General features: G+C 45.2%; 1 protein-coding gene across 1 annotated transcript in view; it reads right to left on the reverse strand.

The window, feature by feature from the left end:
* Positions 1 to 26,131, reverse strand: part of KIF6 (kinesin family member 6) — a 403,315-nt gene that overhangs the window by 34,171 nt on the left and 343,013 nt on the right. Inside the window, 1 exon segment of the mRNA XM_033102431.1 lies at positions 18,287 to 18,337. Coding sequence (XP_032958322.1) covers positions 18,287 to 18,337 — 51 coding nt within the window.

Genomic DNA, 26,131 nt, shown 5'->3' on the forward strand with positions numbered 1-26,131 from the left:
CACCCAGTGCCCTGCATGGGAAGAGGCCGTGAGTTATGTGGCTCTTCTGTGGCCGACTAGACATCAGAGCCAGGGAGTCATTCCAGCTGGTCGCTTCAGCTATCCAACTAATGATTCATTTGCTGAATACCCACTCTGGGCCTCCTTGGGGCTGAACTGTCTCACAGAAGTGTACATCACTCAGCTTCACCTTGTTTGCGAAGTCAAAGTGTCTCTTCTTGTGGAGAGTAATGGTGTCAGTGGCTCGATTACCACAACGGTCAGCAGCTCAGCGGCAAAGAGTCTGGGTTCCCCATCAGGCCATTTCCTGTTTAATGGCTCAAATTGATTGTCAGCTGGCGTAATCACGTGCTGACGGGTGTTCAGTGCCACCATCCATCTTGGTGTTGATTTCTTGTAACACCATAGCTGCCCGGGGGCTGCTCAGACTTAAGGGCGTGTTGAACACCCTGCGGACATATGGCTGTGATACACTCACACCCACAGCCACGGGCGCCACACTCAGTGCCTCCGTCTGCCCCTCAGGGAGAATGGGGTACGCTGACGAGAGGAGACACGGCCATGCTTTAATCAGAATTGTTCGGGATGCCTGTTTGGAGCAAGACACAGCTCAGACACCCCCTAACAGAAGGCCATCTGCCATCTCTTCCTGCCTGAGTAACCTCCCCTGCTTCTGCTCTGGGCCTCTCTGCCCAAGATCATACCCCTGGGACGGTGGCCTCTTCCCTTCGGCGTTGGCTCCTTCTTCCCCACCGTGTTGCCTGTGCAGGAAATAGACCACCCAGAAGGTCAGCATGCACTAGGGTCAGTGTGAACTTGTAGGCGATATAAGGGAGACCCTTGGGGCATACGACATACACAGGAAAGCCATTTCTAGTCTTGTTACTCACTTCAGCTTCACACAGGTTCCTTTCCATGGTCACCTCTGTTCCAAGTGGGAGCTCTGTCTTTCACCCATCTCTTCACGATCCTTTCTGCTTTAACCCCAGTCGGTATTTTGGCTTCCAGTCAGCATTTCCTGGTGGCAGCCACTCAGAGCCTGGTTCAGTGACGTTCTTTTCCAAGGCTCCTGGTGCCTCTCCCTCCCACCCCAGGCTTCGAGAGGCAGGTCTGTCCAGAGGCTTTTCCTGCCTGCTTTTCAGGCTGCTGTGACTTCCTCACTCCTCAGTTGGAAGCATGCTTGAATTTCTGAATGCAGAGTTTCTCTCAAAGTCCAAGTCCCTTGGCAATTTTACCCTCTGTCACTTCAGCCTCACGGGCCGGTGGTGACCCCATTTCTCAGTCTCGGTGGCTTTTCAGAGACGCGTTAGTAGGAACCTGGGCATCCCTAAAACCCAGTTACATTCTTGTCACACTGAACCCAGCCAGTCTGGTGTGTTCTTAGGACACATGCCTTGTGGGGAGGGCAGTTTTTCTCATGCTTAAAGAGTGAGCACGGCCTTCTTCCTATAAACACTTCGAATGATGATGGTTAGCGGGGGTTGGTTGATTCTCTTGAGTGGCTTATAAGAGAAATTTCAGGACTTCTAGGAATTTAGTTGAGGAGCCTTAAAACTGTCTCTCTCCACTTCTAGAAAAAGTATTTGCTACTGGCTAATTTGTAAGTCAATTGCTCATTTGGTAAAAATTTATTATATACAGTGTCAAAAGTTCTGAGACAGAACACACAGCAGAATTGGCACATTTTAAAAGTAAGATGGTAAGAGACAACCAAAAGACACACATCGATGTTGGAAAACGGCCAAGAGAAATTTTTGAAGAGCATTTCTTGCAAGAGAGCCAGCTGTTGCCTTAAGCCCACCTTCTTCACTGGGGGGATAAAGAAGGTCCTACTCCCTCCCTTAGGGGTCATCATAGGGCTTGAAGGAGACCACTCAGAACGCTTGATAAGAATCCTTGGGAGTGTTTGTGTGTGTGCGTGTGTGTGTGCATGCACGCGCACACACACACACTCAGTGGACTAATGTTTGATTCCCCTTCAGGAAATGTAGAGGGTAAGGCAGGGGGCTGACGATTGTGCTAGGAACAAGAGCAAGGAATTGCTGCTGTGTTCCTGTGGCCCCAACATGGGCTACAAGCATGGAAGAGAGTCAGGTTAGGGTCACCTCGGTGTGCTGCTAAATTAACCACCAGCTTTCTGAAAAAAAAAAAAACCAAACTAACAGAAAAACCAAAAACCAAAAAACCAAAAACCCTGATTGGTAGTGGTTGACAATTTTTGTGGTGTAAATACTCCCCTCATGGCCAATTTCATGGGCCGATGTTCCTGAGTTTGGAGCTGGGAAGAGATGCCCAGAAGCTCTCACGAGTCAGTACAAACTAGCTTCAGCACGCCACTTAGACTTTTCTAGCACATCACTGCCGACTTAGATCCTTTGCAATAGGGCCACCTAGAGGGGCAATGGGACCTTCCTAAAGAGAAGCCGGGCAGTGGACTACAGGATGCCTGGGGGCTGTGCATTGGACCTATTTCAGCTGCTTCTCCAAATCCACCCTCCCCTATTCTACTCTTCTGCTACTTGTCCCAGGAGGCTGGCTGGTAGAACATTGGACTTCCTTACCGCTTGCCTTCTGTCTGAGCTCAGCCAATGGGGAGCATGGGCAAGGGATTGGAGGCTGGAGGGAGGCTGAGGTATTTCTTTCCCTGCACATCTCTGTAGGTGCCATGAGCTGGATGCATTGCTTGACTGAAGGTCATAACTCCTGTCAGATGGCTAGAGCTTTTCTGCACAGACAGCCCTTTCTACCTTCAAGTTCCAGTAACTGCTCACTTCTCTTGCTCCTTCAAGGTCCAGGGGCAGTGATGCTTCCTGCCTTGCTGCTATTGCCACCTCTGGGGTGCGGTGGTCTCCTTTGCAGTTTCCCTACATTCTGTTCACACCTTTGTCAATAAACCTGTATTCAAATCTTTTCACAATACCCAATTCAAGTATTGTCATCTGCTTCCTGTTTGGACCCTCACCTATACAGGCTCAAAGTGGGTAAACAACTGTTGGACTGAGATGCTTTTCCTCAGGTCAAGGGACTGGCTGGAGAGGGACCCCATCAAAATGACCCAAATGAGGAAGAATCAGCTTTGAACATCTACCAGGCCCAGAGAGAGCACAGAGCCATGTTACACCACGGCTCAATTGAGATCTTCACCAACTGTCTTTCCTCCCTTCCTTCTTCTCTCCAACTCCTTCTTGGGGAAACTGAGCTTAGCAGACTGAGAGAGGAAGTGAGTTAGAAACAAAGAAGGAGCTGACGGTGTATCTCTGTCTTCCTGGCAGTTGGCCTTAGCTGGGGAAAGGAAGAGAAGTCTTATCTTTGAGTGAAATTTGAATTATTGAGTCTATAGTTAAAAATATAAAATGACTAATATTTTTCTATCGTTTATAATTCATAATGGATGACCAATGAGTTAGGGGCTGCTCAGTTTCCACCCAGGGACAGAGAAGAACTCTCCCCACTGTGAGGATTTAAAGAGACTGTGGGAAATTAAAGACCTAAACATAAGACCTGAAACAATAAACTGCATAGAAGAAAGCATAGGTAGTAAACTTATGGACCTTGGGTTCAAAGAGGATTTTATGAATTTCACCTCAAAGGCAAGGGAAGTAAAAAGCAAAAATCAATGAATGGGACTATATCAAAATAAAAAGTTTCTGCACAGCAAAAGAAACCATCAACAAAACAAAGAGGCAACCAACCAAATGCGAGAAGATTATTTGCAAACAATGCCTCCGATAGGGACTAATAGCGAAAATACATAAGGCACTCAGATAACTCAACAACAGAAAGACAAATAATCCAATTAAAAAATGGGCAGAGGACCTGAACAGACACTTCTCTTAAAAAGACATGAACCTAGAAGAAAATATAGGAGGAAACTTTACAGACATACCTGGAATAAGATTTTTACTGATATATCCCCTCGGGCAAGGGAAGTAAGAGAAAAAATAAACATGTGGGATTACATCAAACTAAAAAGTTTTTCACAGTAAAGGAAACCATCAATAAAACAAAAAGGGATCCTACTGAATGGGAGAAGATATTGCCAATGATATATCCGATAAGGGGTTAATATCCAACATTTATTAAAAAACTCACTCAACTGAACTCCAAAAAAACAAACAACCCAATTAAAAAATGGGCAGAGGACATGAAGAAACATTTTGCTAAGAAGGACATACAGATGGCAAACAGACATAAGAAAAAATGCTCAACCTCACTAACCATCAGAGAAATGCAAATAAAAACCACAATGAGATACCACCTCACCCCAGTCAAAATGGCTATCATCAATAAATCAATAAATAACAAGTGCTGGTGAGCATGTGGAGAAAAGGGAAACCTTGTGCACTGTTGGTGGGACTGCAGATTGGTGCAGCCGCTATGGAAAACAGTATGGAGGTATCTCAAAAATCTGAAAATGGAACTACCTTATGATCCAGCAATTCCACTCCTAGGTATCTATCCGGAGAAATCCAAAACTCTAATTCAAAAAAATTTATGCACCCCTATGTTTATTGCAGCACTATACACAATAGCCAAGAATTGGAAACAACTGAAATGCCCATCGGTAGACGACTGGATTAAGAAACTGTGGTACATTCATACAACAGAGTATTACGCAGCCATAAAGAAGAAAGAAATCTTACCATTTGCAACAACATGGATGGACCTAGAGAACATTATGTTAAGTGAAATAAGTCAGACAGAGAAAGATAAGTACCATATGATCTCACTTATATGTGGAATCTAAAGAAAAGAATAAATGAATGACCTAATCAGAAACAGTCTCAGAGACATAGAGGAAAAACTGAGGGTTGCTAGATGGGAGTGAGTGTGGGGATAAGGGGGAAGATGAGGGGATTAGAAAGCACAATCGATAACCACAAGATGGCCACGGGGTTTTGAAAATTAATTTGGGGAATGTAATCAATCATGTTGTAAAGATTTTGTAGGGTATCCGATGGACACTTGTCTCGTTAGGGAGACCACGTCAGGGAAGATGTAGATGCCTGATCACTGCACTGTACACCTGAAGCTGAAGCTGAACAATAATGAATGTCAACTACAGGTTTATATATATATATATATATATATATATATATATATATATATATATATATATATATATATGTATATAGTTACAAGAAGCGGAGTACAGCATTAGGAATAGAGACAGTGGAAATGTAATGGCTGTGTGCGATGTCAGAGGGGTAGTGTATGGGGGGAGAGGGGTTGACACAGTGAGGGATATAAATGATACATGTCTAACTATTACTTTGTTTTGTGCACCTGAAACTAATAAAAAAAAATCCACACCCAGAAAAAAAAAAAGACATGCAAATGGCCAACAGATATATGAAAAAATGCTCAACTTCACCAGCTATTAGGGAAATGCAAATCAAAACTACAATGAGATATCACCTCACCCCAGTCAGAATGGCTATCATCAACAAGACAAATAATAACAAGTGTTGGAGAGGCTGTGGAGGAAAAGGAACCCTCATACACCGTTGGTGGGAATATAGATTGGTGCAGCCACTATGGAAGGTAGTGTGGGGGTTCCTCAAATAATTAAGAATAGAATTACCATATGACCCAACAATCCCTCTCCTGGGTATCTATCCCCAAAATTTGAAAACATTTATCTGTAAAGATATATGTATCCCTGTTTTTTGCAGCATTATTCATGGTGGCCAAGACATGGAAACAACCAAAGTGTCCTTCGATAGATGAATGGATAAAGAAGATGTGGTATATATACACAATGGAATACCACTCTGTCATAGAAAAGACGAAATACTGCCATTTGTGACAACATGGATGGATCTTGAGACTATTATGCTAAGCAAAATAAGTCAGACAGAAGAAGTCAAAAACCACATGACTTCTCTCATATGTGGGCTATAAAACTAAAAGCAACAAAGGAACAAGACAAACAAATAAACAAACAAAAACTCTTATCACAGACAACTGTTTAGTGGTTATCAGAGGGTAAGGGGGATAGGGGTGCTGGAAGAAGGTAAAAGGGGTCAAATATATGGTGATGGAAGGAGAACTGATCCTGGGTGGTGAACACACAATGTAATATAAAGATGATGTATTATAGAAATGTACACTCGAAACCTATGTAATTTTACTAACCATTGTCACCCCCATAAATTTAATTAAAAAAAGAAAAATTCCAAAAATAAATGGGATTGTCTTGAAATCCTGAAAAAAAAAGAAGAAAAGAAAGAGACAGTGGGAAAACAACAAAGCAGCTTTCATGAGCACCTCTACACAGCATCTTTAGCTACGAAAGTCCCTACCAGAGAATACAATGCACCTAGAGAAGAAATGAGAAGTAGTGAATTTTCTATTTTCATCTTTAGGTATAAACGATCCTGACATAAATGGTAGTGAAGAAAATGAAGATTAATCAGAATCGAATTGGGACTCGCTTTCTACTACTTCTATTATCACGATTTCACTGACACCGTAACTTTGTATGGTCTCTGAACTCTTGGAACCGAATCCTTCGTAGAGTTCTGGAAATTATTACAAACCGTGTCAAACACACGAAAAAGTTCAGAGACTGATTTAAATAACATCCATGTACCACCTCTGTATTTTGAAAAAGCTAAATAGTTAACCACCGTGGCTTCCACTTTTGTTTTTGAACCAGAACGTTGCAGCGTTGGCGGAAGTCTCCTAATACCCTCTGAGTCCACTCACTTCCTGCCCCTAAGACAACCCTTGCTTTTATTTCTCACGCCACATCCTCAGTGTTCCTTAAACATTGTTCCTTCAACACTAAGGTCCTTAAACTTAGCTATTTCTTGACCTAAGAGGTGGTGGCATAGGTGTTCTCTTTGTAAATATTTGTTGGACTGCACACCTGTCAATATAGTTTGTGCATCTTTCTTATTTGTTATCTTTCACAATAAAATATACAAAGCACCCCAGTAAATAGTATTGAAAAATTTGGGATTTACATGAATAGTATCATTTCATATATATCCTGCAGAAATTTTCTTTCTTTCAGTAACCATTGTGTTTTTGAGATTTATTTATATTGCCACATGTAGATCTAGTTTATTTTAAATTCTCTGTGGTGTTCCACTGTATGAATACACGAGGTGTGATTAACACATATGATGAATGTTTAAATAAAAAAGATCATTACAGTAAAAGACACATTACCATTAATCCCCCTCAAAATACTCTCCCGCACTTCAAACCCACTTATCCCATCGTTCTTGCCACTTTCTGAAGCAGTTCTGGAAGTCTTTTTTTCTTGAGTGTTTTTAGTTGCGCTGTCATGACTGCCTCCATATCCTGAATCAATTCAAAACGTTTACCTTTCATGGTCATTTTGACTTTGGGGAAGGGCCAGATCCGCTGAATAAGGTGGATGAGGATACACCATAATGTTTTTATTTGACAGAAACTGCTGTACCAGAAGAGATGTGTGACACGGAGCTTTGTCATGATAGAGGACGAAAACGTTTGCCCATTTTATGTTAATACATTGTTCATGATCCATGATTTTACAGCACACTTTACAACAGCACACTTTCTCTCAGCTGTACCTCACGCCCAACTGGCTGCATTTAAACAAGTTGAAACTTGTCACACACTGTTACTGAGGTTCGATGCACCACTTCCCGTATTGAAGATCCCTGCCTTTCCATTGGATGGCAGCAGTCACCATAGTTTTTGATCACACCTCGTTGTATATAACTATAGCTCATGTATCCACCCGCTTCTGTGGGATCTTTGGCTTGTCTCCTGTTTTTGTTCGTTTTTTTATTTGCCGTTTGCTATGATAAGACAATGCTGTGATGAGTAACTACTGGGGCACAAATGTCACACCTTCTTGGGTGTATGTTCCTCGGCATGGAACTGCAGGGTTGTGGGGTTTGCATATCTTCAGCTTTACGAGATATGGCTAGAACCATCCTCAGATGGTTGTTCATAGACTTTCATTACACAATTCACTTTCCCCTGCTTTTTTCTTTTCTTTTCTCTCTCTCTCTCTCTCTTTTCCTTCTTTCCTTCCTTCCTTTCTCTTCTCTCTCTCTCTCTCTCTCTCTCTCTCTCTCCTCTCTCTCTCTCTCTTTCCTTCTTTCCTTCTTTCCTTCCTTCCTTCCTTCCTTTCTCTTCTCTCTCTCTCTCTCTCTGTCTCTCTCTCTCTCTCTTTTCCTTCTTTCCTTCCTTCCTTCCTTCCTTCCTTCCTTCCTTCCTTCCTTCCTTCCTTCCTTCCTTCCTCTTCTTTCTCTCTCTCTCTCTCCTGTATTATTATTATTATTTTTTAATGGAAACTTCTCTGCGTTGCTCTGTGGCTGTCACTTGCCATCGCTCTGCCCTGATGTACTACAATGTCTACCTTGTGTGGGCCCCTGGCTTCTTACAACAGCTTCCTCATGGTTTCCTAAATAGACACTAGTATTTTCAAAACACCACTTAAAACTTTTTGTTGGTTGTTTGGAACGTACAGCACCTGTTATTTATGTCGGAGCATAGATGACCCAAGTTTCCTGTTGGTAGGTCATCCCCAATCTCATAACCAACTTCTTTGAAGAAACGGGAAGGTCTTACCCAGCTCATGACACACACAACAGGATTGGTCCTAGGAAATGCTGTGACCTTTCCTGGGCTGAGATTTGCCAAGCACAGTTGGTGATTTTTATCATGTGTAAGGGAGAGAGGACAGGTGAAGGGGCCAGCCATATTATACATTTTAGTCTAATGGATGAAGAAGCTAGAATTTTGTTTTCTGTATGGTTGATTGTTATGGACTGAATATTTGTGTCCCTCCCCACCCCCAAATTCATATGTTGAAATTGAATCCCCAATGTGATAGTATTTGGAGGTAGGGCCTTCAGGAGGTAATTAGGTCAGGAGGGTGGAACCCTCAGGACCGGGATTAGTGCCATTATAAGAGACCAGAAAGCTGCCTTACTTCTTTTCTGCCATGTAAGGATACAATGAGAAGCCAGCAATCTGCAACCCAGATGAGGACTCTTACCAGAATCTGAGACCATGCTGGCACCCTGATCTCAGGCTTCCAGCCTCCAGAACTGGGAGAAATAAATTTCTGTTTATCAGTCACCTAGTCTATGGTGATTTGTTATAGCTGCTCCACTTGACTGATATTGGTCAAATGCCTAATTTATTCAAAGTAGCACACATGGTTCTGCACATTTGTGAGATGAAAAACATGGTTCTGGCAACTGGTAACAGGATCGTCAGTGATCAGATGCTTGGAGCAGTAGCCCCTTCTTGGGGCTTGATTGCAGTTTTGCACAGCAGAGTGATTAGTAGTGTCTGTGAGCAAATGTGGGGAGAGAGATGTGGTGACTGTGGGAGTGTGGTGACCTCCACTAGGTATGCCGGTTGGTGGTGGTGGCCCGGAGACGTGGTATAGTTTCTGTAGCTGGGGGCTGTGCCTGCTGCCTGGGCATTTGGTTCGCTTGGTTTCTGGCACTCGGAGTCGGAGTCCACGCAGATTTGCTGAGCATTCTACTCTGTTCTCGGCTCCATCACGTGTACATCTCGCTCGATACTCAGACCAGCCCAGTGGAGCCGATGTTTTTATATGGACCAGGCCACGGAAATTTTGGAAGGCTAATAATGAAGCAAGATTACATGACTAGCAAAGGGTGGAGGCGTGATTCAAGCAGGGTTCTCCTGAGTCCGAGACAAGTACTCATTTTACTAAACCACAGGTGCTGTTCAAGACTGGCACCAAGAAGGATGCCCAGAGCCTCCCTCTGGTCTCCAGAATGAGTGGCGAGGGAGTCCTGAACTGCTCAGAGGGCGACTGAAGCCTTGGCGATTGAGAACTGGGCAGGGAAACAGGGTGGGGACTCCTTCTTACTTCTGGCCTCCATCTTGAGCCTGGTCTAGTACCTTGTGTCACTGAAGCTGGTCCTATATTCACAAGTAACTATAGATTAGAATCCATGCAGGTGGTAAGATTTTATTACTGGCCTTCCGGAGCCATCTGAGTCCTTTTGGAACCAACCAAGACGCCATCTCAGGTTTTGGGTCAGCTGCTTTCTTTACATTCTGCCTTACTCCAAGGGGTCAGCATTTTGACCCTTTGTTTCTGAGAGGATGAAAACATCTTAATATATCCAAGCCCTTGCATGTCTCCTCATCAAGGTGGCGAGTGTTTCCTGCACGTCTTAAGGAAGTCTGCATTCACAGAGAGGTAAAATCATGGCCCTGGAGGGCGGAGGGGTGTCAGATTCATTTGTGCCTTCAACAAACGATCAGTAGATGACAGCTAAGGCACAGACTGTCATTTAGCCCACGACCCAATTTTACAGATGTTGGGACCTGGGCACAGAGCTCCTTAACTGGTGCCTGGTGCATCTTTAAGGCAAAAATTCGATCCTTTAGATATCACTGATTTGTACAACAAATATTTATGGAGGACCTACTGTGTGCCAATCATTGTGCTCAGTGCTGGGGAAATGAAGTTATTCCATCCAGTGGGGAGATGGGTAAGAGACTAGTAACTGCCATCCGGTGTGATGAGTTCTATCACAGGGGTATATGCCTGGAGGAAACTAAGAAGGGGAGTGAAGCTTTGACTACCTACCTTGGGCAAGGTCTTAAACAGAGCCACAGTATCTGAAGGGAGGAAGATGTGTTAGAAGCTACAGAACCCTTTCTTCAAAAAAGGCTCTGAAAGGCAAAAAGGAAAAAGGAGTTGCTTTGGTTGAATCAGAGTGGGTGAAAATCTGGGGCCCTGCCACTTGCATACTGACTCCCCTCACCCTCACCCTCACCTTTTTGTCCCTAAGGGACCATGGGGAACACCGAGGTCCCACAGAGCCCATTTTGAAAACCACTGGGCTAGCCGACGCTGGGAAGTCCCCACCATTTCTGTCCCCACCATTCAGTGGCTCCTTTGCATATGCTGGAATCCTGGTTTCACATACTGTCTGGGTCATACTAGGTGCAGTGACGTTGGCTGAATAAATGGATGACAGTTTGGCCTCTTGCTTTCTCACACGTTTGTTGTCCCCCGGGGCACAATTCCAAAAAGCATTTCAAGACCCAGTCTTAAACAGTTTTACTTGAAATGGGAGAAAGTGGTGGCAAGAGAGGCCTCTATGTGGAGAGCAGCCAGGAAGCCACAAGAGGTCACTGCAGGAATTCTTTTTGGGAAAAAAGAGCTGCTCTGGAGGATGCTAAGCTGGAACAATGAGGTAAAACAGGGAGCCCGCAGCTTCAGGGCTTCCCCCACCTGCCTTAGGCCCTTGCGGGAGACTGGAGCTGCCTGGTTTTCAGAGTCAGGTACTGCACATGACCCGCGGTACTGCAGCCACAATGGCCTGCTCTTGGGGGCTGCTTAACCCCTGGGGTGGTGAGGGGGATGAGGGAGGAGAGAGAGGAGGCTAGTGTGTGTGGGGGGATCTCCCATGTTGTTTGGAACCTGCCAATGTCGTGTTTGTGGATTTTTTCTTTTTATGAATTAATCATTATTATTGCTATCTTCTGTATATTAAAAAAATGCCTACAAGTAGAGGCAGTGGAATGTTGCAGTAGGTTATGTTTTCATAGAAGTTGGGTCAAGGGATAAATGCAGAGAAAGGGGTGGTGTCATCCAACATGGACGGCTTATGTTGGGCACATCTGGGAATTTCTCAGGGGCAGAGGTTCCCTCTCTTCCATCTACTGCCGGACAAAATAACTGGTGTGTGATCAGCGGAGGACTCCTGGCGCAGCCTCAGATCGCACACGTCCGCAGCAGATTTACTCAGAGGTGGCCAGGAGTCCTCGAGGCTTCCCTGGGCTTGGGCTGGGAGTGTGTGCCCCCAGGGGAACAGCCCAGCACAGGGGCCAGGTGACGGCTGGGGTGGGGGTGGGGCGGGTGGGGCAAGTGGGGCAGAGTGTCTACTCATCACATCAGGCAGTTAGCAAATGCTAAGGAACTGGCATGACTGCCCGGGGCTTTCTTTTCCTGAAAGGCCTCTTTGACCAAGACTCCCTTGCTCACAAATATTCAATGGCTCAACTGCCCCTAAGACAAATGCTCAGATCCAAGGCTCTCAAGCAAATGGCCCGACTCACCATTTTAGCCTTTTCCTGGACTACTTCAAATCAGGTCCCCCGAAAGTCATCCTGCCCTCCACACACAAAAACAAACACATCACACATCCACACACACACACCACATGTGCTACACACATATCATACACACTCATCATATATATACCACACACATGCCACACACATCACACCCCACATGCACACACATAACAAACATACCACACACACCCACACACCCACACACACCACATACCGTACATACATCACATCCCCATATACACGAACCACACGCATAGCACATGTACATACACACCACACACATAGCACACACACACCATATACACTCACTACACATACATCACACACACCACACAATACCACACATACACACACTATACACACACATACACCTACACCACACACACAACACCACCTTCCCCTCCGCCCCCACCCTCACTTAGGTTCTGAATCCTGCCTGTTCTTTAAGGCTCAGCCCAGATCATGGCCTCAGTGACAACCCTCAGGGGCCACTCCCTCTGGAGGGTTCCCAAAGCTTGGTTGGCCCGTTCCTCTTACCTGACACATTTCATATGCTGCTTGGTAGTGCCATGTATCGTTTACATTTTAATCACAGGCCCTTGGTAGACTTTTGATTGTGAGCTGAACGAGAGCCGGTCTCTGATCAAATATTGCCCAGGAGAGACATTTGAGGAACGTAGCCCACGTTCCTGGGGCTGGCTTCTCCTGGTTTTGTTCCTGTTCTGTGCGACCATCAGAGAGCAGAGTACCTGGAGCATATTATCTTGGCCGCTCACATAAACACTTTCCTTCAATGAATTATGCTTTAGTGTCAGGCCTCTTGCTTTTATAGAGGGTCGATATAAGAATCATCTGGTTGAACAACGTTTCAGTGTATTTTGCAAAAATGCAGTTGAAGACATCGTTCACTATGTCACTCAGTGTTCTTTATACAAGAGTCCACATGAGAAATTCTGGTTTGAGTTTGGTTCCAGGAAGAAATTCTACTTTTGCAGATAAATTCGTTAGTGTGCTTCCTGTTGTCAGAAAATGAACTCTGTAACTCTGCATGCTTCTCTTCCTGCTTAGTGGCTAGAAAAGAGAGTCAGATTTATCGCTGTGTGTTTTAATCTGCTCAGCTGTGGGGTCCAAAAGCACTTACTCCTTCTGCTTTTTTTTAAATAGACTTATTTTACGTTCAAATGTCTCATTATACTTTTGCAAGATGTGGAAGTCTGGAAGTCATCTGGGGAAGCATTGATTTGGCCTATTTATTGCCTGTGCTGGCTGCTAGGGGTACAAAGATGAATTCGATTGCACCCAGATTTCTAGGAGCTCACATTTTAGCATGGAGAATAGCTATGGAAATCAATAATTACAAAACAAGGCTGGTGCTCTAACAGAGGTGCATGAGGCTGGAGGACGAAGCAGACGTGGGGAGAAGCCAGGGAAGAATTGGTTTTGGGGCTGCAGTGGGAAGAGGGCACTGAATGGCACAACACGTGTGTCTAAATCTACTGGCTAGAGAGAAAACCCTTGGAAGGCAGGCATCGGTTCTCCATTCCTCTGTGGGCCCCACGCCGCCTGGCACAGGGCTGAGGGCGATGCAGGGGTCAGAGCCTGGGACCTGGAGCCAAGGCGTCTGGGTTGGCATCCTTAATTGGGTAAAGTCAGGCAGGTTCATGTAAACCCCTTTGGGCTTTAACTGTCAAGTGTGGATAATAGTGTGTAGCTCATGGGGATTTTAGGAGCATTTAAGGAATAAATACGTCAAGAGCTTAAAATCATGCCTGGCACAGGGCAAAGTACTCAAGAAATGTTTGCTGATTAGTCTCATCTGCATTATTGACGATACTACACCATTCAGGGTAGCTAGTGAGATGAAGTGGAATAACACACGCTGAATTCAGCAAAACGCGCTCAACTCAGCTCCCTGACCTAGTGCAATTAGTACCATTTCCAAAATGATGCCTAATTTAAAAAATAAGCCTGTTTTATTGTTTCCTGACAAGTGTGTGGGAGTAGGCCCTGCTTAGTCTGCCAATAACCTCTGTTTGTCGTTGATATCCTTAGAACTGGGCATTGACGTGTCTCTTAAAGAACCCTTCCCTCCAACTCTGGCTGTCGCGTCTAGGGGCTTACTAGGCTCAATGCTTCTTCTGTTCCACTTCTATCTTTGTTGGTTTCCCTGTCCACTGACTTCCAAAAGGACCAGGGTTCCGAGGGTAGGCAGTATACGAAGAGAGAGCCCTCAACTGGATTTTCCGTTAGAAAGGGGAGTAGAAGTCACATAAGAGCACACACACACACACACACAAAACTGGCCTCTCAACGATACTTGTCTGTGTGCCAATGGTGTGGTGGTAAATGTTTAACAACGGGCTCTACAAGGCAAACAAAGCCCCAATTTATAACATTTGTCAATTCCTTGGTGTCAATACTCACACGATGGCTGATTTCAAGCTGCCATATGTCACTGAATGTGGAATTAGGAAGACATGCACAGCAGTTGTCATGCGGGATGACCTGCGGGGTCTCTGGTCCCGCTCCCCACATGAAAACGCAGGACATGGTGAGGCCAAAAAGGAACACCTACAGAGCCATAGATAGGGGAGTCATACCATTATATTCTCGCTGGCGCTGGGTTGGAGACATAGGAAGCAGGAGTCACATGATCCGCAAACTGCCGTCCACTTGTCTCTGCCAACGAACCTCACTTGCTAGCTGCAATCCACCATGCTAACTGCAATCCACTCTTGCTAGCTCAGCCACCATCTTCTTGCTAGCCCCCATTTTCTGCTAGCTTAGCCACAGCAGTTATATTCATGGCCAATGGCTCACTGGTTACAACTGACAGCCAACTAGCCACAGCTGATGGCCATCCAATCACAGTTGATGGACATTTACTACCCGAGCCAGCACCTTTCCACGTGAGGCCGAGAGCCTGGAAACTGCACTCCTGGCTCTGTCCCCACGGTAGCCTTCCATCAGATAGTATTTCCGTGATCTAGACACAGTAGATGTCAGTCACTCAAGAGCAGAGATAATAGTAAAATGTAGTAAATCAATTAGGAAGTGATGAATTTTGAGTATTTGTTACCTTTGTTTTTTAAAATATAATTTAGTTAATTGTAAGTTTTTATAATTTAACTTTAAGGAACAGCTGTGTTTAATCAGGGCTCCCTAAATTCCTGCAATGGTAACAATCGCTCTTCTGACTTGGAGCTGGCTCTAGAACATCACTGCATCTAGCATTTCTCTTCATCGCTCTACAACCTCTTCCACCTGGCACCACTCACTTCACCACTGCATCTTTGCTCCTTTCAGACATGAGATCGCCTTTATGCAAATTTTCTTGGGCATTTTCTACTCTTACATACAGACCCATAGTCTTATGCAAAATACATGAGAATACTTCTCCTGCTCAGCCCTGCTCATTACTCTGTACTCCACCAAGACAACTAAGCACACCTACACGTTCATGGTAACTTAGAAACATGGAGGCAAGAGAAAGGAACAATACCAAAGGGAATACTCAAAATGGGGGGTGAAGGAAAGTGAAGAGGGGAAGAAATAGACAAAGGAAACAGGACAGGAAGAGGGAAGGGAATATAAGACACACAAAAAGCCAAGAGACGGAAGGGCAAGGGCAAATGGAGTCACTGCTTCACTCCCTGTCATGTGGGGTGTCATGAGGGGTCTCTGGTCCCGCTCCCCACATAAGAATGCAGGACATGGTGAGACCAAAAAGGAACACCCACGGAGCCATAGATAGGGGAGTCACACCACTATAGACTCGCTGGCGGCTGGGTTGGAGACACAGGAAGCAGGAGCCACACGATCAACAACCTGCTGTCCACTTCTCTCTGCCAACCAACCTCACTTGCTAGCTGCAATCCGCCGTGCTGACTGCAATCCGCGCTTGCCAGCTCAGCCACCATCTTCTTGCTAGCCCCATTTTACTGCTAGCGTAGCCACGGCAGTTATATTAGTGGCCAATGGCTCACTGGTTATAGCTGACGGCCAACTAGCCACGGCTGATGGCCATCCAATCACAGTTGATGGCCATTTACTACCTGAGCCAGCAGCTTTCCACGTGAGGCCCACTCCTGGCTCTGTCCCCACACTCCCTCACTCCATCAGAAGCCCGTTACAGAACATCAGGAAGCCACAGAAACTGAGTTGCTCTTGTTCTTATAGAAGCCGTGGGTCCCAGCCCTCAGCCCCACCGTGGGCCTGAAGGGTGCGGGTCAAGGCAGGAAACGGCTCTATACATAACCTGTTGCGTTGAGAGGTTTCTCTCAATGAGAAGAATTCCCTTCTGAACTGTGGTCACCTGGGACGCACGAGCACTGGTGCTTCCAAACCTCTGTCAGACAAGCTCCTAAGGAGTTTGGACAGCAACGTGGCATTTACTCTCAAAATGGCAGCTGGGAGATGTTAGCAGTTCCTCTCTAATTGGAATAGTATGCTTTTAAAATAAATAGGTATTTCAAATGCTCTTAATTAGACTTCCAGCTAAAGGGCTTTCCGTTTGAAGTTGGCTGATTACTTCAGGCAAAGCTGAGCCCTGTTCAACCTGACACCTGCTGTAATTCAGACAAAGTCTGGCTCCCCAAGAGTGAGCAGAGGAATTAGGAAAAGGCATGTGTCTGAAGCCTTGCGGTAGTTTCCCAAGGGCCCAGGAGGGCCAGGGACTGGGGGGGTGGCAGAGAGGATGGAGCACCTCTTGCCCTGACAGCCATGGAAATGGCTTCCCAGGCCCTAGGTGAAAATTGCCCCGGAGTTGTCTGAGTGGTTATTCTCCGTATCATTGTTTCTATTCAACCAGAGTCATGATAACTGGAGAAGAGGCCAGATGGCAGTGCTTCGGGGTGACTCTCCATTTAGGGATCTCCCTACGAGACCCAAAGGTCACCTTGGCACAACTTCCCGACAAGGCCATCGTGCCCTGCCCAAGCCCAGCTCTACTAGTCAGGGTCCTGGGGAACCCCTGGCTCTTTGTTGAAGGTACTGGGCAGAGTCTTAGCTATGAGCCCAAATCTCTGGCATGGGAGGGCAGGCCTGGCACGTTTACTGGACCCCTTAGTCCTGGGGCCAACAGTGGGAAGCCCAAGCCCTAGTCAGTGTGTCTTAGGCTTCCTTGTTCTATGTTTCTGATACAATCAGTAGTTATTTGATATGATCGTTATTATTACTGAAGCTAAATGACCAACCTTCCGAATTATCCAAGTTACTACTGCGAAATGAGTCATTCTCAGGACTTTGGGGCTCTCCTCCATTTCCCCCCTGAGATCTTGGGTGCTGGATTTCTCCAATTACAATTACAGGTCACGCCAGGGCCAGGCCATCCCAAAGGAATCCTTTTAGAATGTGCAACTTGCTTATTTAATTGAAGCTGTCTGTATGCTGGGTCCCAGGCTAGCGGGAGAGGAAACGGGCTGGTCCTGCCCAGGATGCCTGCTCCATCAGCCTTTCTGGAAGCTGCACGCTCCTCCCAGGTGACTTCCTTGGGTCACCTATCAAAACGGAGCACTTTCTGCAGATGTGCCCTGCTTAAAAGGTGCCAAGGGCCTCTTAGAATGTCACTGTGTTGGTTTAATGTTTGCATTTTTATTGTATTGAAATACGTCCACCATTGCTGTGGGCAGTAAAGAGCATGGGGGCTAAGAGCACCAAGTTTGGACTCAGAAAGCTGGGTTCAAATCCTACTTTCAACACTTACCAGACACATGACCTTGGGCAAGTCATTGAATTGCCTGCATACAGAAAATGCACTTACCTCTTAGGATGGCTGTGAGGATGGAAAGAGACTGCACATAAAGTAGTGCACTGAGATGGTTCGGCAAATGGAAACTGTTTTTATCGCCAGTTGTTACTGTTAGGATTAATCTAGTGGTGGCTCTAGGAAGCTCAGAGCAGGACCCTGAGGGGCTGGTACATAGGGAGTGAATTTAGGTTGGGGTATGGGATGGAAAAGATCAGGAGGATGAGACAGCAGCTGGGCGAATGGGGTGCCAGGTGCTAACATCTGGGACCAAGCATGCAGGTCGGGGAAACTGGTCCCAGAGAGCAGGGGCCTCCTGAGAAAGCCTCCCTGACAGCAAACCCTGCCTTCCTTCACCTCCCGGAGGGTTTTGGATGGGCTGTCTTTCAGCTGGGTGTGGACAGATCAGCTTGTATTACCTTCACCTTTGTTCCGCAGGCTCTACTTTGTACCCACCTAGAGCTACTTGCTGCAGATGCCGCTGGGTGATTTCTTCCTTCAGGCGACCTGTCAAAGACACAAAGGAAAACCACTAGTGAGTTCCCAATGGGCTGGAGGAAGACTTGGTCTCAGAAGCATGTGGCAAGCTAAAAACGAAGAATAAGGGAGACTAAAGTGGGCATAGCTTCCAAGACAAGCCCTTCCATGCCCTGGATTTTGTTGGAAGAAGAGGTTGCATAAGCCGAGCCCTGGCACATCACTGCTAATGTACATTTCATCTTTGGATTCAATTATCTTTGGATTCACTGATAATCTTTGCTAGGGCTCTGTTCTCTTATGTAGGGAGGGAGGATTTAATAGTTTAATAATTTATAGGACCACTTTTAAATCCACTTCATTCTTTTAAGCTATATGAAATTGTGTCAAATAATAATGATGGTGGTTTTGGTTAATGATAAACTAAATATGAACACAACAGTTGATCATTTGTATGAAACACAAAAACTTCTAGGTTGCATTAATAAAGAGATAGTGTGTAGATCAAGGGAGGTGATAGCTACTCCATACTCTGCAGTGGTCAGACCAGAGTTGGTATTTGTTCTGGGAGCTACTTTTTATAAAGAATGTTAGTAAAATAGAAAATATTTAGAAGATGGTAACTGGGATGGTGAGGGATCTCAAACCGTGTCATATGAGAAATATCTGAGGTGACCTGAGACATTTAGATGGGGAAGAAAATACTTGGAAGGAGAGGAGGTATGGAGATAATGGCTATCTTTACAAACCTACACATTATAAGATGGATGAGAAAACAGACTTAATTTTGTCCTACTGCTGAAGGCAAGAGTCACGTTGAATGAAGGAAGACGTGGGGCTCAAAATGAGGAAGAAACAGCTTAGAATGAGGACTGTCTCAACACGGGTTAAGTTGTCTCAAAATGGACTAAGTCTCCCGGCGAATCAGTGAGCCCCTTCCTGAAAGTGCTCAAGCAGAAGCTGGGTGACCACGTGTTGGGTGGTTAATGTGAGAATTCCTGCCCTGGGTGGGAGTTGGGACGAAATGACCTCCAGGTTTCTCCATCGCTAAAACTCTGCGATTCCATGCTTGAAGGATGGGTGAAACAGCAGCCCCGGGGTTTGTTTACGTCCAAGGACTCGGCACACTTGCTGAAGTGTCGGTTCTGTCTACGAGCATATCGCAGGTCCCATTTGGGAGATGGGCTCAGGCCCCTGGGAGAGTCCAAGAAGCCTGGGAACTTCATGGCTCCTGTGTTTAATACATGTCTTTCTTATCAGAAAGCACATTCCACATCTCAAAGGCTGTCACTGAAATGAGTTTTCAAAAGATGAGTAGACACTAAAGCAGTCGCAGGGGACCGTGACACTCACTGGAAGTTCTGGGGCCCTCCGAGGATGCAACGACTGGGACGGAGGGCGGAGGTCATTCAGTGTCACTTCCCACCCAGCCTAGGAACCCTTCTGCAGAAGGAAATGGTCATTTCACCTCCAACTTGTGGGTACGAAGGCGGCTCCCTTGATTACATTGCATATAAGGAATCACTGATGTGGCGTCGACACCCGCTTCTTTGTAACTTTCAGATTTGGACCTGGTCTGTTCTCTGGAACATCGTACAGAAAGGATCCTCTCTCGTTGGCAGCGAGAGCCCTTCATACATCTGAGGATGCTACGATTTCTCTACTTGGACTTGGTCTTTCTGGGTGAAACACCATCAGTTCCTTCCGCTCCCCCGAGGCTGCTGTTTCCAGGCGTGTCATTGAGCAAGTCTGCGCCTTGCCTTCCCTGCGTCCCTACTGGAGAGGACTGTGCACAGAGAGGAAGCCAAGGCTTGGACATGAGCCAGAACTGCACCCTAATTCCAAATGGGGGACAGTGGGAACTCAGGGAGTTGGGGAGGTGGAAACCTGATCCAAGGATGAGTGTTGGAAGAGCCTGGAACCAACAGAAACACGACCTGAAACTCAGGGGAGCCACAGCCACAGATGGCACCTCCTCCCCCTCTGAGTGACACAACCCTTATTGTCTTTATCAGCAAAGTGAAGAAGTTGGGGGTCTGGGGGGGGGCAGATGGGCTGAGACTCCAGTCTGCTGGAAGCAAATATCGCTGACTGGAATTTTAAAGAAGCATAGCACACACAGTCTTCAGAGAAAAGGAGATGGTGCTGTGACAAGTGCAACACGCCATTTAGATACATCTCTTGATGAAGAGTAGGTCATTAGGAGCTTTGTCATGTCCAGTGTGGGGAGCTACTGTCACCTTGGTGCCTGGCCTGTTTCCTGGGTATCTGGCACAGGTGCTTTGTACCATAAGCCTCCTATGTGCCTGGGTCCCTCCTTCCTAATGAGATTAGACAGTGACTTGCTCCAGTGGAGCACACACTAGGTTGCACTCCTCCTGGAAAACTACCTCGCTGACATCGAGCCTTCTTGACAATTTGCCTCCCTGACACGGGTCTCCCCAACTACAGGTCTCCCCAACTACGGGTCTCCCCAACTACGCACCTCCCCACCTCACACCTTGTTCCCAGTAGGATGTCATGATTTCCCGGCTCCTATTGGAATGACCAGGCTCCCTCTCCCAAGCCCTGGGGAAGCTATTTTGGAATGATTGGCTTAAGGATTCTCCACAGCCCCCAGTCTTGGAAGAGCTGCTCTTGGAAATAAACAAGGCAATTTTGCTACCAGGACTGAAAGTTCTATAATCTCTGCAAACAGAAATACCTCCTCCCAGAACAATGAGCTAGCCCTAGGGGACAAAAGTGGGTCTTTTTAACGCTCCATATCGATGAAGGTAGGCTTAAAATGTGTTTAGTGACTCTCAGTTTTGGAGAATTAGCTAACATCTCTCATCACAAGGCAATTTTTGTTTTTGAGATCTTCCCAAACAAGCTTCTTAAAATAGCCTTATGGACGATACCTAATTGCATTTTCCAACAGAGCCATTCTTCATGTGAAGATAAGTCTCTATAATCTGCTGGATCTTGCAGCTCCACGGGTTTTGGCACAAGAAAGAGTTGAGGGGGACTGCAGAATTCACTCAGCATGCAGCTTGCTGTCATGAGCATGCTGATAAATTTGCTGCTTTTGGCCTGGGTTCCTGGACACATCCCCATCCTGAAGTATGGTAAAGAGATGAAGCGGCAAGAGAGAACTCCCAGCCTGAGGCAGGAGGTATTCTGGGAGGGAAGCAGGGGAGGGGAGGAGAGCTCGGCTTGTAGCAGAATGGTAATTGGTAATTTTTGTCTCCAGCAATTTACAACAGTACATGCCAGAAACACCTTCTCTCCCTTTCTGATTCATTAATTGACAGTGGGGTTGGGGTACACCGAGCCTGCGGCGATGCGGGGAGCTCCAGGTGCACGACCTTAGAAGTAACCACGTGGAGGTGGGGCTCTGCACGGCATACAGTTTCTCCGCACCAAGGAATGCATATGAAAAGTATTATCATCACGCAGGAGCAGCGATGCTTATTTCTTGCATTGATACTCAGTCGTTTGGATAAAACAATTTTCCTTAAGCTTCACACTTTATTTTGCATGCATGTTAGTTAGGAATCGTTCATCCAGTGAAAGCTGCTTAGCTGGTCCAGAGCAGAGCTTATGACTCCCCCAGTACTGCTGTTGCAGGCTGCAAAGCAATTTCTGTGCCTTATTGAAGATGTTGGCGCAGCTGTCACATTGTCACATCGTTAACTATTTACGCTCATCCACTACATGTTAAATACTATGTGGAATATACAAACGAGTAGAAGACTCTATCCTAGCTCAGGAAAGTGAACATGATACAGGCGACGGCAAACAGGTGAGCTCTTCCTGTAAAAGCTGGGCCCATGGCTGACCTTGTTCCTCCATCAGGGATGGTTTGCTTTCCTGCTGAGCCTGGATCTTTTCAACATAGCATTTTGGGCAGCTATAACCAATTACTTGGAATTGGACTTGAGACGAAGCAAACATCTTTGCCATTTTGGTTATACTAGAAATTCATTACAAATTTGTTGGTAGACAGAGCTCAGTCCGAATCCCAATTCTGCCACTTCCTAGTTGGGCAGGTCACTTCACATCTCTAAGCCTCAATGTTAGCATTTCAAAAATGGGAATAATATAACTGTGATAATATCTGCTTTACTGTATCTCAAGATTCTTGGGAGGATCAGGGGATAATGTACCAGCATAAGGAATATATACTGCACTCGTTTTAGGTATTAAGTCACTCTCAGACATATTGGAAGGATACTGTATACATATGATGACATGCCCTACAGGCCAAGTGGCTAAATGTCAGGTCACTAGTAGAGATAAGTTGAGAGGAGGAAAAGGTGGGTCAGTGGCATTAGGAAAGGCTCATTACTAAAGCTGAGACTTGAGTAACTCCTCAAAAGAGCACAGGTGTTAAGGTGGGGTTGGGAAAGGCATTGCAGCCATAGAGGACTATTGGGCAACAGTGGGGGAAAGGCCAGGTTTACATTGGCTTGGGGAGGGGCTGGAGGGGAGAAGTAGGACTGGGGGAGAACGAGTTCTATTTATACTAGAGCCCAGTGTCCTAGGGCTCTGGGCTCAGGTCAAATCAGTTCTTCTGTTTAACTATACTACTGTAGAACTCCAGTGAAATCAACTGACAATAAGCTTCGGTAGCAGAAGTGGGTGAGGGGACAGTACGCAGATTACGTTTCCTGTCTAAGGAGCCTCTTTGAAAGGGAAGGTCTGATTAGGTGCTTCTGAATTAGGGTGTTGATTTCAGCTGTGATGTGGGAAGCCAGTTTCTTTGTATTAACATAGAGGATGTTAATTACTAAAAGGTTAGCTTCCCTACAGGCTGTTTGTAAAGCTACTTGTAAAAATAATGGACTTAGCATAAATTAAATCTGTAATCTTTAGATGCATTTCCAACAAACTGGAGTGTGTAAATCCTTGGATGCCTTCAAATCGGGCATTTTCCTCTCCTCCTTGTTAATATATATTTCATCAGGTTTTAAGCTTGTTCGTATGATTTGAATATCTATTGAGAGAGGAACCACCTCTTTCCACCATAGCGATGGGGGATATAATTAAAAAAATAATAAAAGAGACAGAGAATATCAAGAAGACTTTGCTAGATTAGATTACAAGACATATTTCTGAAGACCGGCAGCGGGAAAAGAAACGCAAAATGGTGAGTGGAGCCTAAGCCTCAGCTGGCAGGACTCTGGGTGCAGAAGTAGGAGGGTGAGTCAAAGTGTACCATGTAAGACAGGGGATAAGAGCCTGGCTCACAGTTTGAAGCTACAGGTTGGGGTGAGAAATCCCATCACCCAACATGTGAGTGAAAGGACACTGAGAAAGAAGTGCTGCCAGATCTTGCTTGGGGATGGTCTACCACAAGTCCAAAGAGGAAGAAAGGTACAAAGTCAGCCTCTTTGCAGTTGCTAGGCCAAACTGCCTAGCAACTGACTCTATGACCAGATTAATTGCAGCCCAATAATCCCATGGAGCATCATTCCAAATGATCATTATTAGAGTTACTTCTGTGTTGGGGGCCTGACAGGTCTGTCAGCCAGAGAGGGATAAGCACAAAGGGACAGAGAGAAAGAGAAAGAAATTTTTATTTCATTAAAAATGGGCCTGCCTACCAAAATGCCAAAATATATGAAGAAATCTAATGCTAAAAAAGATAACAAAATCAATAGCTGGAACATGAATCATTACAGATGAAAGTAATTTCCTGGACAGGCAAATAAAGACATTTATTGATGCAGAAGCACAGAGGGTTGAATTAGTTTTACTTTTCAGTTTACGGCACACCCTTCTCATCAGTCTGTACGTACGAATGTGTGCATTTTTATCCCCAGGCCTTATGCCCATCCCCATATCCATTCCCTTCTTTCTCCAATAGGCTGGCATTCTAATTGGCTTGATGCATTTGTATGTATCCTTACAACTGGTGTTAAAGCTTTTTAAGCTATGAACGTAACATTGTGCTTCAGATCTCATTCTGTTTCTTGTTTATTGATCAGTACTGTGTTTTTGACATCTACCCGTTTTGCTGTATGTGCATTTAATTCTCTTTCTGATTGCTCCATACAACCTGTAGTGTGTACCCCAACATTTTATTTTCCTTTCCTGTGGTTTGAACAACTAGATTGCCTCCCACTAACACAGATAGTGCTGTGATGACCATCCTTGAACATGTAGTCTTATAAGTCCATGAGAAAATTTCTCTGCTGGGTCTCAGCAGTTTTGTATACTTCATTTGAAGTGTTGCTCTCTATAATGACGGAGCAAGTCTATACCTCCAAGACAGATGTTAAAATAAGTGTGTTGAAAATACTCAAAGAGATTAATGAAGGCATAATATTTTTTTAAAAAGGAGTAAGAAATCATGCAACAAATAGTATAAATGAAATAAGTGAACAGAAAAGAAAATTTGAAGCGAAAATAGGAGTGAGTGAAACAACAACCACAATCACAAACACAACAACAGCAATAAAACAATAGAAGGAGTAAGGGAATAAAGCCAGACCTGATATATTTTAAAGGCAAATCAGTGAATTGGAAGATAGGGCAGAAAAACTCACCCAAACATAGCATGGAAAGCAGAAGACATAAAAATGGGAAAGAGCAGTTAAAAGTTACAAAGGAGAGATGGAGAGGCTTCACCATCTATGTAATAAAAGTTCTAGAAGAAGGGAATGGGCAATGGGGAAGAAGCAATATTTAAAGAGATATCTGTTGAGATTTTCCAGAATTGAAGAAAGACATAAGCCCCCAGGTTGAAAGTGCACTATGAGTACTGAGCAGGAAAAATAAAAATAAATCTACCCCTAAACATATCATACTGAAACCACAGAGCTTCAAGGAAAAAGACCCACTACTACCAGCTTCCAGGGAACCTGCATTGGAACAATTTAGATGGTCCCCACCTCAATTGACAGTATGTGCCAGGAGACAATGGAGAGAAATAATGTCAACTTGAATTTTATAGATAGTCAAATTACCATTCATAGGTGAGGGCATAATAAAGACATTTTCTGTCATGAGGAGGATTCAGACTATAAACCACTCCCAGAACCCCCATGCCCCAAAGAGAACTCAACTGAGAGATAGCCAAACATGAAAGTTAAGTTCAAGGACTCTGGAGCCAGGCTACCTGGTTTGCATACCAATTGGGCCACTTACCTGTGCACCATTAGGCAAGTTAAAAAAATGACAATAATAGTATCTGCTGTGAGGGTTGAATTAGGTCACATATGTAAAGTGTTTAGAATGAGAGCTGGGCATATAAGAATTACATACATTTAAAAAACTATTATGATCAGTAAGAACAAAAATAAACAGAGAAACATATAGGCTAAAAGAAACAATGATGAGGATTTCCAGGCAAAATGGTGGAGTATGTAAACGCTGTGCTTGCCTCCTCTCGTGACCACATCAAAATTACAACTAAACTACACATCAACCATCATTGAGAATTGCCTGAAGTCTAGCTGAACTGAAGTCCTACAACTAAGGACATACAGTAGAAGCCAACTTGAGACTGGTAGGAACGGTTGAGATGTGAACTGGGCTAGTGTGACACCTGCATGTGTCAGTTGACAATCAGGGGAAATATTTCAGCTGCAGAGATTCAGTTGGAGGAGCCAGCCCCACACCAGGCTCCCGAGCCCAGGGTTCCAGCACTGGGTAAAGAAGTCCTCGTGACTTCTGGCTGTGAAAACCAGTGGCGATTGTGGCTGCATGAAGAAGAGTGCTGTTGGAGTCCCAGGGGTTCTTCTTAAAGGACTCACACACGGACTTACTCACTCTGAGTTCCAGCTCTGGGGCAGCAGCTTGAAAGGCACCAGGGACATATGAGGAGGAACTGAATTG

This window comes from Rhinolophus ferrumequinum, chromosome 3 (assembly GCF_004115265.2).
Source record: "Rhinolophus ferrumequinum isolate MPI-CBG mRhiFer1 chromosome 3, mRhiFer1_v1.p, whole genome shotgun sequence".
Classification (NCBI taxonomy): Eukaryota; Metazoa; Chordata; class Mammalia; order Chiroptera; family Rhinolophidae; genus Rhinolophus; species Rhinolophus ferrumequinum.